At 41.0% G+C, this 14,082-nt stretch overlaps 1 protein-coding gene across 4 annotated transcripts in view; it reads right to left on the reverse strand.

Moving 5' to 3' along the window:
• The window catches only part of LDB2 (LIM domain binding 2), a 167,225-nt gene that overhangs the window by 38,878 nt on the left and 114,265 nt on the right, over nucleotides 1–14,082 (reverse strand). For all 4 annotated transcript variants that reach the window (XM_063310250.1, XM_063310248.1, XM_063310249.1 and 1 more), the window contains exon 3: nucleotides 10,043–10,215. In XM_063310250.1, the coding sequence (XP_063166320.1) occupies nucleotides 10,043–10,215 (173 nt within the window). The remainder of the gene's footprint in view (nucleotides 1–10,042; nucleotides 10,216–14,082) is intronic.

Genomic DNA, 14,082 nt, shown 5'->3' on the forward strand with positions numbered 1-14,082 from the left:
ATGGATTTGTCAAGACCAGGTCTTGCCAAATGAATCCTACCTCGTTTTTTTAATAGTTAGATAACTTTCTTAGTAGATTGTAGGCATGCTGTAAACATAATATACCCTGGTTTCAGCCAAGCATTTGGCAACCACATGGTATTCTCATTGGCAAGCTAGAGGGCATGACAATTAAATGATATATTGATATCTGAAAACTTCTACTCAAAGAGTATTCATCAGTGCTGAGTTACTAAGTGGACTGCCACAAATTTCAGTTCTAGGTTCTGTATGTTTTACTTTTTTATTAGTGACATGGGTATGAAGAGAAGGAATGAGCAAACAACCCTATGCAGAAAGGAGGGAAGCTGAAGTTTCAAATGCTTATTTGAAAAAAACATCCTACCAAATGTTCAGCTACATCTCTCTAAAACTGATGTTTAATGTTTTTATGATAGGCAGGACTGGTCTTGTCAGTGAAACCTGCCAGAGTTACTTAGGACACTACATTAAAAGATAGGACTTAAAAATTGAAATATCCTGAATGCACATACCTTTTCCACATTAATTAATTAATTGATTAATTTCAGGACAAATGTAATTGAAATGGAGAGTCATAGAAAATTTTCAAAAGTTGGCCTTTGGAAGAGGGATTGTCCAGAGGAGAATTCCGTAGATGTCCAACCTTCAAAGTTGTAGGATTCTAAGGGGAATAAAGTATCAGAGGCAGAAGATGGGACTAAGAGGTGGACTATTTTTTTTTTGCTCAGCTTGAAGGTGACCCTGTCCCCAACTTCATTAAGGAGCAAGCCAGTCTCCCAGGAAGATCCAGCTTCTATCCTCTGGCCCCTTGACAGTTCAGTACCAGCTCGTTACCTCCAGAGTGAGCTGTTCTATAGAGACTGAGCAAAGGAGATAAACACCAGCACAAAAGAGAACTTTTCTATTGGACCCTGGGTGAACCCCCCCCCCATTCTTCCTGATATCCCCCCTTTTCCTCCATTATGAAAGGTACACTGGCTCTTCATGCAAAACATTATCTCTAGGCATCCAATGGAGTTGTGTTTGGGGGATCTTTTCTACTGATTGTAAACAAGGCAAGGCAACCAAATAACTGCCAAGAATTATTTTAGGGATTTATATGCCCCTAAATGTAAATAATAATGGTAATGATAACAACAACTTGCACATCGACCACAATTTGCTTCAGATCTGCATCTGCAAAGCCTCATGACATGCGAGGTAGTGGTGTAACAGCAACCGTCCAGCTGTTAAACCTCTAAAAGTTTAAACATACAGTAGTGACCAGGGGCTCAAATCAAGTACTCTGGATGATGATGATGATGATGATGATGATGATTTTGTTCACGTGAACAAGACACTGTTCATCGACACCAACAACTATTGCATCTTCCATACCCACTGAATGTGTATCTATAAAACGTCAAGGGACATCCTGAATTAGCAAACTTCTGGAGGTCTTTAAGAGTTTTACTAGGCATATAGTATGCAGTAGGTATATGTCTACCTGGGCTTTCAAAAACGTTCTTAGATATATTTTTTTTTCATTCATTGCATGGCCTGCAGTTAAAGAAGAACCAGATATAACCTGTTATGGTCATGGAATAAAAGGGACAACAGGAGGAGCAAAGCCCAGCAGGGTCAGCCAGACCCATAACTCCCATAAAGTTATGCAGACAGGGAAATTGGAGCTTCACAGATTTATTTTATGAATTTTTATAAACTGTTTGGGGGGAAAAACAGAGGTACAAAATTCCTTTAATTACATGGGGACTGAAGTGCAGATGATTAATGAGGAAAGGGACATTGGGTTAGGAGTAAAAAAACTATTCCATGTGAGGAATGACTAGGAAAAGGATTAAAATAAATCACAATGATTAATATAAATTTCCTGTACAATCATATTCTGGAGGATTAGTTGCTCCACACTGAAAAGTGCAGGATATAAAAAGGGCATTACTGCATAATTGCTAGTCTGCAAGAAACGCCCAAAGTTTAAGCTGAAAAAGACATCGAACAGAACAGAGGTTTATCAAATTTAGAATAGCAAAAATGGGCAGAAACGTTCTCCCTTCATTTTAGAACTCAGAACACACAATGAAGCCGATTAGAAGTAGATTCAAGGATCACGTCTACTTCTTCCCATCAGACCTGTGGGATTCATGGCCACAAGAAGTGATGGCTTTTCTAAGGATGTACAACATATCCTTTTGGCACAGGATAATCAGGACTAGCTACTGGGGAAAAGCTGCTGCTTTGGCATCCTCTATTCGAGCTTCTGAAGAGCTTAGTTCTAACTCAGCAATTCTCTTCTTAACTGTTTAAGGAAATCTACCTTGCATGGTTTCATATGCTTTGGATTGTTTTTACCAGACATTCCTAGATATTAACTGACTGTTCCTCTGCATCCCATTTGAAGAGACAATAGGAACAGGACCATGCAGAACTCTGGCAATAAAAAGCTACAGCTTGTTAAAATCTTAATCCTGGCAGTGATGGATTCTAAAATAATAATAATAATAATAATAATAAGGAGAAGAAGAAGAAGAAGAAGAAGAAGTTGAATTCAATACTATTTTTGTGCTAGTTAAAAATAATTTTACACCAAGACAAAGAACTCTCTGTCCTAACAGTAATTTCTGATCAGTAAGAGCTGTCTGATGGCAGAATTTATGAGAGAAAGAGAGAGATGTGGGCTTCCTTTTACTGGATGTGTTCAGGCAGAGATCAGCCATCTGTCTAATTTGGATTCCTCCATTGAGTAGGGACCTTACAATTCTAGGGCTCTAAGATCCTCAGTAGTAGCTGAATGCACCAGGCTAGAAACCAGGAGTCCATGAGCACTAGGAGTGATGCAAAGGGCCATAATGGCAAGAACAGCTGAGAGGGCACAAAGATGGGGAATGAATGGATGGAAGGAAGAGAAGACATGGGTGGGACCAGAAATGGATTAAAGAGAATGAGAACCAGTTTGGTCTAGTGCAGTGTTTCTCAACCTTGTCGACTTTAAGATGTCTGGCTGGGGAATTCTGGGAGTTGGAGTCCAGACATCTTAAAGTTGACAAGGTTGAGAAACACTGGTCTAGTAGTTAAGGTATCCGGCTGGAAACCAGGTGTTCTAGGGCTTCCGGTAGGAATGGAGGACTGAATGGCTGTGCCCGCTGGTTCAGCGGGCGGAGCTGACAATGTGGTAACTTTTTTTGGGCTCAGGCAGGTTTTCCTGAAGCCCAGAAACATTCTCCTGGAATCATCCCATCTGTCCTCCAGATGGCTGCTTGCAGCCAGAAGATCACAAACAGCATTTCACATTTGACTGGTAAGAGCCAGCTGGGAGGCAGGGACTTCATCACTTTCCAAGCCACACTAGTGATGAAGGGACACTAAGACCGACTATCCCATTTCTAAATCACCAATTTGTATATATTTTTTTCAGTATATACCCCAAGAGAGGCTTTCTACAGTGAGGAGAAGTGGTTCTCTTGGTGCTTAACGTTATTTTTGGGATTACTTTTTTTAAAAATTCTTTTAAGTTTTGGATGTCATTTTCCTTCCAAAGGAAATTCCAAAGATTAATTGCCTGCCTGTTATTATTTTTGTATTAAATTTAAAGATATTAGCATTTTCCTACAGGTTGAATCGGCTGATTTGAACCTTCAGCTTTCTGTTTTCACTGTCCCTTGAGAACAATCTGCTATCTCACTCTCACTTTATGTAAACGCAATCCAGAACTCTTCCAGAGCTTCGACTTTCGCTGGTTAAGCTCCTAGGGGGCGCCACAATCTACAGCACGAGACATGGAGGATTTCAAACAGATTCTTTCTGACTTTCACCAGGATTCTAAACAGATTTCTTCTGACTTCTATCAAGCTATAGAACAGTGGTAGGAAGGAAATAATTAAATAGTGTTACCTTTTGGAGGGGAGAAAGATGTTTAGGAGGTTTATATGAACTTTTTTCCCCTTAATTTTATTATAAGGGAGGGGAGTAACTGTACTTAGTGATTTTTATTAAGTGTTAAAGTGGAATGACTTATAGAAATAATGTGGTGTTTCGTTTAATATAGAGTAAGAGATTGATTATAGAATTTTTTGTATATCCTTGCTGTTAAAAGTCAGAAGCCACATCTTTCTGTAAATTTGAAAAAAAATTCTCTTGTGTTTCCACACTTTTTTAGTTTCTTTCTTTGTAGTTTTTGTGTGTGTTTTTTTGTAGTTTCTATGCTTCCTTTGAAACCTAATAAAATTTACTATTAAAAAAAAGGAGTCCATGGGTTCTAGACCCACCTTAGCAGCAAAACTAGCTGGGTGACTTCAGACTAATCCCTTTCTCCCAGCCCTACAAAGGAGGCAAGGGAAGCCACTTCTGAAAGTCTTACCAAGAAGACTGCAGGGACTTCTTCAGGCAGTTGCCAGGAGTCAAGACTGACTTGAAGGCTCACACACAAAAGATGTAAAATTATAAAAAGATCCTTGGGTTCACCAAACTTTTCTGTGTTTGGCAAACACTGCTCCTGAGAATAGTATGCTTGCAATTATGTAATCGATAGCCAAATCTAAGAATATTTGGTGTCCTTCCCACTAGTACAAAATTATCTCTGTACACTTCCTCTTGTAATGTTTATGTGTCCGCTTCCCTGATTTTCTTTAATAATAAGCAATCCTTAAAGCATTAATATAAAGTACAGCTTCCCTTTAAAAGAGAGAAGGTCACTGTTCCTGTTACTTGAATTCCAACTTCTGAAAAAAAGCCTTTTCATGTACTTTATATATATTACCCCGCCCCCCAAAAAACTAGGATGCTTGTTCACATAAATCTTATGATTTATCTCCATTTGATTAACTTTTATTATTTTTAATAGGACAGAACATTTCAGACTCCTAGATTCACCTACAACCAAGTTAAGGAATGTGCAAATGCATTAACGGAAGTGCCCAAGGCTATTTCCCTTTCAAAAAGGTGGCTTAGGAAAAGAAAAAGCTTAAAATTTTATTGGTGAACCTGCAATTTCAGATTAATCAATGGGTCAGGAGTCTCCTCAGGGGGTCAAAAAAGTCAAGTTGGTGGCCACAACTATGCAATCAAAACCCTGCCCTCTTTTACATGTGTCACAATGCACATAAAAAGGGGGCAGGGCTTTGACTGCATGGTTGTAGCTGCCAACTTGACATTTTCAATGGCCTACGGGTGGACACCCCTGCTATGGTAAATCTAAAAGTCCCAGATTAAAGGCTATGAAATTTGGGCTGCAGATATTGAAGGAGCCATTGGAGGGCAGCAAAGGGTCTTCTGCATGTCTTCAGTGCTGTTGGCTTTGCAGGTCAGATCTGGTCCTTCTAGTTGTAGTTCAGTCCTGGAAGTCTGGTGCGAGTATTAACCTCTAGCTAGTAAAACCAACAGTGGATTGTGTCCAATGAAACCCATCTCCATTAACTGGAGATGGAAACCCCAGAATCCGCATCTGGCATCTTTGAGGACCCTTCATTAGGGAAAGCAACAGCAACCCCCAGATTATGGCACTTAACCAAGCACGCTATATAAAGACATTTCCCTTTCTAATTTGCAGAAAAGCAAAAAAAAAAACAAAACCAAAACCACCCTAAACTTACTTTCTAATCAATTAAGGCAAAATCTTATTTGAAGCTCCCCTCTTTGCTGCCCCCTCCTCAGCTGCCTTTCCCATAAAATCTGAAATGAAAAAGGTCTCCAATTAAGAAAACATTTTCGGTTGTGCTGAATTCACGTTCCCGCACTGTGAGCTCTGACATTCTGTTTCTGTGGCAACCAAAATCAGCTGATTAGTTGGCATGGCAACAGAAAAGGTATAATCCTGCCAGACGGCCTCTAATCAATGCCCCCAGCGCAGAGGCTCTCTAGAGGATCAACAAGAAAGGGCCCGTCAGCGTTCAGCAGATCACGTGGAGGTGCCAGAGTTGGTGGGGGGGGGAATGGGGGGGGGGAAAGTGAAAAAAGAACATTTCTCCAACTCACCAGTCCCTGGTTAACCCCTTCATCCTCTTGGCTAATTGCAAGAATTTTACAACTTGCACTAGGCGGGGTGGGGTGGGGGACGGATGGACGCTTCATTTTAGCTTCTTTTTTAATGGCACAGAATGTATATCTTAAAAGTTATGAATTATTTTCTGACCTTCACTTTTATAACGGAGGATTCCTCATGCTGGCCAAAAACCTTTACCTGAGATACGGTTTGTATAAATGTGCAAAAATAAGTTATGTGTGGGTTTTCCCCCTCCCCTGCCCCTTTGGATAAAATTGGGGAACGTACATTGAACCTCGGTGTGGTATCCAAGATTGAAAGTGATGGTGCTGATTGCACAAGAAGGAAAAGTCTATTTTAGCCATACCTGGAGCATATTATTAACATTTTGATGAGTGCTGATGCCTATAAAGTATACTTATATTAAGCTATAAGGACACACTGAGAATCTCTTTTTAACTGAATGCATTTCTCTCCATCCAATGAGATGAAAGAGGAAAGGTATATTCCCATAGGTGGAAAAGAGTAAAAGAGAGTAAGAAGAAGACTCAGTTCATCTATGAGCTTGGGCTACCTAATTAAGTTCTCCAAAATGTTGTTCAAATAGTGACGTTGGAAACAATGCTAACAATTGCAAACAATCCACTACAAAAGACACAGAAATAGCATATCCTGTGGGCCTGCCATATCCTTCGACATTCCAGTTTTCATAATGGAGATGCCAGAGAACAAACCTTCAGCATAGCTTCAGAAGCACAGCTCTTTTTTCCAACTCAGAAGCCCACTGGTGGTCTCCAGTTCTACTGTTAAGGATTTCAACTGCTCTGGGCAGTCTATTTCAAGACTGAGCTGTGTTTTATCACAAGGGATCAGATGGGTTGAGCCTCTGTGGTGCGCACAGGAGAAAACTCAGACTCCGTTCCAATGCAAACTGAAACAACTGTTGATCTTGCTTTCCTAAATGCTGTGTAATCTTACATTAGGTTCTTTCCTAGGGGAGGTTCTTGAGATCAACCAATTTTCTAAACACTTTGGATTGGAACACATATTTTATCCCTCAAAACTCTAATTTAGTTGGGCAGTCATTTCCTAAAGAAAAAAAATACATTAGCCCATGCAAAGCAAATAGATGCTTATTATCCTCTTTTTATGGATTAGGTGCTTTTAGATCCACCAGGAATACCGAAGGGAGCATTGGAAGCAAACATTTTAAAACAGCAACAGAAATATAGCTATAATGAGACAAAATATACTGAGGCAGCATCACAGTTCAGAAAATTATGATATTACCATCTTAGAAATCAAGAAAGTTCTAAGAATAAAATGTATTTTGCTCCAGCAGAAGTGGAGACGGTTTTAAAGAGCTGAACAAATACTGCGAAGTCCTGTCCAAGCTGTTCACACTTCATTGAAACAGGATCTATAAAACAGAGAATCGGCTCTCAACTTACGGGCCGAGAGAGGTAAATACAGGAGTAAATATTCCTAAGATATTTGAAGTCAGGCAATGCAGCAATAATGCCAACCTCCTCCCATTTAAAGGTTAAACATTCAAATTAACACTCCTTTAAGCCAATTTGGTCTATCACCATGAGCTCAGTTGGGATTAAGAACATGAGACATAACAAAAGCGATTCAGACCAGAAGCAAAATGATCCAACAGTACAAAAATGGTCTATTGTAGGATGCTACCAGTTATTAATGAATCAGCCAGGTTAAGTAATTCTTATTCATTTGGTGACACAGCAGGTAGTTACCAGCATTCAAGCAAAGTCCTGATTAATGGACAATGTGGTTTTGCTGGTAGTTGTCAGAGACACCTATAGTGCTGATGAAACCTGATGAAAGGTGTCACGCTTCCCATCACCACCATTTTGAGCCACTGCCTTTGAGATGGTGATCATAAATGTTTACAAGGCTCCTTTGGCCAAAGAGCCTAGATCTAAATAACCCTCAGTTAGTAAACCAGAAAGATATCAGTGAAGGTACTCTTTTAGTTATAAAATCTTGCCCAACTTATGAACACAACCAACCTATCAGAGATGGGGTGTCATAGTTATTTCATGATCTGTCATGAGTACGGATGGTGAGCGAGAGGGGGCCCCTATCCAGGGGGAAAAACGCATGTGTAGTTTAGAGGCTTTGAGCTGTCCTTCAAAGAAGCCCAGAGCAGACCCGCCTTGAGTTTTGGGTTTATCTGTGTGGGTTTCCCACTGTCTTTCAGTTTGGCAGGATTTTCTGTCTACTAGAGTAGTTCAGTAAACACTAGAGACCAAGACACCATCTCAGCATGGTTCTTCGCCTCAGGATAGGACATGATCCCAGTTTTTGTTATGCTAAACAGACAGAGAAAAAAAAGAACATAGCTACATCATAGGTAGCTGAGAATGCATTCAGTTTTAATAAATAATTGGAAGGAGCATTTACCAGGACATCAGGGGGGGGGAGTGATGTCATGCACCTAATTATGTCCCTGTGCAAATTACACAATTCACATCATTTGTGTATGAAATCATGTTGTGCATGGCATTGTTGTGGCTTCTACTAGATATTGTTGTTGTTGACAGTGGCAATCACATTCTCAAGAAGATAAAAATTCTTGGGAAAATAAAATCTGTTACACAAGGGACATCTGTGTATCTCCCAAAAGTTTGAAATAATGGTCAACTATTTATCTTTAAAGGCAAAACTATAGAGAAAGGATGGTAACCAGAGATATTACTGGACCACAGTTTTTGCCAGGAGGCTTCTGAGTGCAATTCAAGTAGTAGTTTTAACTTCTAAAGGCTTAGATGGCTTGATACCAAGGTATTTGCAGGGCTGTCTACTCCAATCAGTGTCTCATTTTTGTAAGGTGGAGGAACTGTGGCGATAAAGCATTGTTTTTCAATGATGGCATTATTTTTAGGAACAACCTACTTCTAGAAGTTAGCCTGGGTTCCTTGGTAATGGACTTCCCGAAGCTAGTACATGCATTTGGGAAGTGATCCTTCACCATTAACATTTTTATTATGATTTTTTTGTTTTTTATTGTTAATGCTACTGTTGGTTTGGATTTTAAAGTCATTTTGGGCTCTGGTGTTACGAGGGCTGCAAAGGAAAAAATTAATTGATCATCATTAGCTTTCTTTGTCTTACCATGGACTTTTTATTATAGTTGTTTTTTTCATATGGTGGATGCTTATATATTATATTATATTATAAATCTTATATTTTGCTTTAAGGCACTGGGAGCTGCAATGATTTGATGGCACACAAATATGATGGTGATGGTGATGATGATGATGATGATGATGATGATGATGATGTCTGATCATTTGTCACGGTGGCTGGGATTGTTGGAATCTGCCAGCTCCCTCAAACTGGGCAGTCACAGTTTCTCCATTCAAGCCAGGGCATGTTCAAGCACTTAGCATGAATTCTTCCCTACCTTCACTTTCCCAGATTGAGTAGCTCTTCTGGTGCTAACAGACTCCTTATGATTTTTGGCTACCATAGTCTAACATGGTTCTCCTCTAGAATGTCTCCTTCTGGAAGACTCACTGCAGACAGGCAGGCTGTCCATATACTAGGCTGGTACTCTTATTTCCTGGTGGAAGACAGCGGCACATCACCTCCAATTTAACAGAATATATGAGGTAGTCTTTCTGTATATGTGTGTGTGTTTGTGTGCAAGTAGTGCAAACTCGGTCTCTACACAAATGAGCCACTGCATGAAGTGTCAAGCTTCCCTTTGACAGAACCGAGGGCTGTGTGACTGTCCCTTTGCTAAACCAATTGGAGTATCCTTCCGGGCTTGCATCCACATCTGACAGCCTGTTTTTCATACTCTTAAATAAAATATATCTATTAAAAATAGTAGCAGTGCTTTCTCCCAGCTTCTTGCTTATGACCAAAGATCTAGTCATGCGTTCCTTTAAAAAAGAATGCTGAGATTTAAGATACCAGGATATCACTTCCCCCCTCCAGGAGAAAACGTTTGTTATTGGCTGAAAAGTACGGTGGACACCCATCGTCCGCGTGTTCCACATTACCCTTTCCTATTACCTTTGTAAACATAGGTTTTCCATGTTGGCTGACCATGGTGCATTGATCACAATCCACTGTGATGGAGGAGCTATGATAGGACTCTTTTGAGTGCTTGAGGATGTAATACAGGTCTGTCACTCCTCCTTCAAAGACAGTGCTAAAATAACGAGGGATGAGGGTCCTTCCAATGGCTGTGGGGAAAATACAAAGCACATGAGCTGCTAGAAAGAACATGTTAAACTGTTGACAGCTGTTAATTGACTAGACCACAGTAACTTTAGAACCGACCGATCCTAGATCCCAAAGAAAGTAACAGAGTAGCAACTGGACATTTTCATTCATTTAACAGCTGGTTATTGTAACTTTTCTTTCTGCCCCAGGGGTCTGAAGGGGTGGGGTGCCAAGAAAATCATGACTATGTGACTGAAGCCTTGCCTCTTTTTCACATGCATTGCACATGCACACAATTGTGGCGGCCATCTTGAGTTTTTTGACAACCATTCCTCCCCCCATGGATTCTCCTGTTTCCAAAACATCTGCAGATGTTTTGGAGGTACATGTCTATAAATAAGACTTGCAAGGTGGAGTTTTCCTGCTTAGGATTCCAGCCAGCCATCTATGCCATTTTCAGTTCATTCATTTATTCTCCTTTTTATTTCACAGTAGAGCAGCATTCCTGCCCTTCTTAGCCTATTCCCAAGTGACTGGGTCCATCCTGTCATTTTTCAGCTTTCTACCCCCTAAAGATGGTCTGTCCTTCTGCCATTCTTCAAAGAGATTGATTTCCCCCTATTTTGGGGTGGATACAGCTGCTTCAGATATACAATGATCCAGAACTGAAAAATGAGTTTGCTGTTAACAGGTAAAATACTACAAAATTATCAAAGTATAAATAAGATTATAAACTCCTGCTCTCTTTGTCGTGGTTGCCAAACCTCAGGGTTTTTATTGTGATTTTCATGGTTTTACGGAGCTCTCAAGAATAAATCTTACTGTGTCAAGTGGGATCTAGAATTATTCACAAGTAAGTGTGCATAGGATTGCAAGTTCACCATTCTCCTTAGGGCTTCCAGTGGCAGAGATGCATTCTAAAGAGAGGAAGAGGAAGACCTCTGGGTATCTGCCTTCACTCCCATGAACAAGATGAAGCCTGGTTGTCTCAACTGGGACCACTGTTTGACTCATAAACACACTCACCAAGTTCTCTTGGAGGGACTTAGACTTCAGTTCCTAGCTCCCTTAAACTGGTTCTCAGGCTAAACTTCAGGTTATCCACCAATCCTAATTGAAAAAGGGGTGGGGCTTACATCACCATGCTTTCATCATTCTGCCCCTTGTGACATCCCTTGCAGATGCTGCTGAATATAACTGATTAAAACAAAGGTAGCCAGTGCCAAAAGGGACGCGGTGGTGCTGCGGGTTAAACCGCTGAGCTGCTGAGCTCGCCGATCAGAAGGTCGGCGGTTTGAATCCGCGTGACGGGGTGAGCTCCCGTTGCTAGTCCCAGCTCCTGCCAACTGAGCAGTTCGAAAACATGCAAATGTGAGTAGATTAATAGGTACCGCTTCAGCGGGCAGGTAACGGCGTTCCGTGTAGTCATACCGGCCACATGACCACAGAGGAAGTGTCTACGGACAAACGCCAGCTCTTCGGCTTTGAAACGGAGGTGAGCACCGCCCCCTAGAGTCGGACATGACTGGACTTAATGTCAAGGGAAACCTTTACCTTTACCTTTACTAGCCAGTGCCAAACATTCAATTTTCCAAAGATGTTCCCATATTCTGTTGTACATCACTGAGATAGCATTTTATTTTTAATTACTGGCACACACACATTTGTAATTTGGAGTAGACCAGCATCTTTTCTATTTGGTGTAGGGAACTTATCTGCATAGTTGCAAATAATAAATTTGTTGGAGTCCTTCCAGCTGCCGGTCTGTAGAAACAATAACTGCAAGATTCAGCAGTTTGCTAAGCATCCTTTCATTTATTTGTCTTTTTAAAAATATGGTAGGAAATTCTAGCATACAGTCCTCAGTTTAGTAACCCTCTTAAGTCAGAAGACACGACAGGATAGATTCTTGCAGGACAAATAAAAGGCACCCACAGCAGACAGAGAAGGAATTTGAGTATTATTTAAGAGTGTGTGTGCATTTAAGGGAGGGGAACAGGTTGCTGATGTAATAAGTAATATCCTATTAGGGATGCAAGAGTATCCCCAAATTTATTCATGCAATGCTGGAATTTGATAAAATACTTCTTCTCACTTCTTCTCAGAATCTTGAGATACAATTTGTGGAATTACTGTTAAATCCCATTGACTGGAGTTTCATTTCATGCAGGCTTTGCAGAGTGAAGTACCCTCTACAGCTAGTCCTTGACTTACAGTTGTTTGTTTAATGAGGGTCCGAAGTTACGACGGCATCGGAATGGGTGCTTTACAGCCTGTAAAGCATTTCCAAGCATGGCAAAATGCCATACCACCCTCCCACGGTCACATGATCGCATTTTGGGTGCTTGGCAACCGGTATGCGATTACGACCAGTTGCAGCATCCCGCAGTCATGTGATCACATTTTGCAATGCTTTTTGCCATTTTCCGGCAAAAAACACCCATTGGGGAAACTGGATTTGCTTAACAACCTGTGATTCGCTTAACAATCATTGTAAAAATGGTTGTAAAATCAGGTCCGGTCACACGGTGACTCGACTTATGACCACAATGGTTTACAATGGAAATTCCGGTCCCAAATGTGATCATAAGTTAAGGACTACTGTGTAGCAGTGTTTCTCAACCTTGGCGACTTTAACATGTGTGGACTTCTTAAAGTGGCTGGCTGGGGAATTCTGGGAGTTGAAGTCCACACATCTTAAAGTTGCCAAGGTTGAGAAACACTGCTCTATAGAATGAGGCACGTTCTCTAAATAAATACCCTCAGAATGGTGAGAACTGAAGAAAGCACGGTGGCTTAGTTTTAAGGAGAAAGCCCTGATTACGGAGAGATCCTTCTGCCATCATGTTTCTCTGTGGCTGTCAACTTTCACATGCTTGAGAATTTTGGTTAGCAAAATGGGTAAAATATTGCTGACCGCTTATTTCAACACATACCCCTGTACTGTTTGGATATGCTTGCTTATCACTGTAAGCCAATGCATTTTTTTGTTTCTGCCATTACAACTTCCCATCATCGTATTCTGCATTCCATTCCTCTCATTTAAAAATTAGCAATGGAAAAGAAATGGAAGCTCAGCACCCGCATATGTAATTTTTTCAAAAAGGCGAAGCATCATATCCTTTTCTTTATGATAATAGAACAACATATAAAATATGCCCCATCAAGTTAATTTCTTATTTCCTGTCAGGCCCAGCCCCAAAACAATGAAGAGTCAGTCCAGTCAAACTTCAGTTCTTTATTTGCTCACACCATATAGCCAGAATCTTGCCAGACTAAAGCTACTCTACCTAACCTAAGGGGAAATAACCTGGGTGACTCAAGGGTGGGGCTATCCTGAGCCTCTTCATTTTCCCACCATTGCCTCCTGGACTGTGCCTCCACTTATCTCCTCCACCTCCTTGGAATGTGCTCCCTCCTTCCTGAGAACCAGCGGCACCACCGAAATCCACCACACTTCCCTGGGTCAATCAACACAAATTACATTTCAAAGTAATTGTGCTGTAGTTGCCACATAATAGCAAACTGTGTCCCTCCCACAGGGCCAAATATATTTGCATTGTTTATCATTATAGAAGTTTTAATAACTGATGATCTCAGGAGGTAAGCCAAGGTAAGGAGGTAAGTCTCTCTTGAGCTAGGAACAATACTGCAGCTCTCTCTGCCTAGCCCTTCTGGATACCACTGGAATTTCCAGGCCCTGCTGGCAATTTGGGGGCTGCACCCCCACTTTGTCTGCAGAACGCCAGGTTGGGTATGGCTGGTATGAAGCTGGAGCTGGCAATGGAATCCCTAAACAGATGCCTTAGAGGGTTGCTGGGAGAGGAAGCTGGTAACCTAGGCAACCGAGGACCAGCAGTGGTAGATCTATTGAGGTAGAGAGTAAG

The sequence above is a fragment of the Candoia aspera genome, chromosome 8 (assembly GCF_035149785.1).
Source record: "Candoia aspera isolate rCanAsp1 chromosome 8, rCanAsp1.hap2, whole genome shotgun sequence".
NCBI classification, from domain to species: Eukaryota; Metazoa; Chordata; class Lepidosauria; order Squamata; family Boidae; genus Candoia; species Candoia aspera.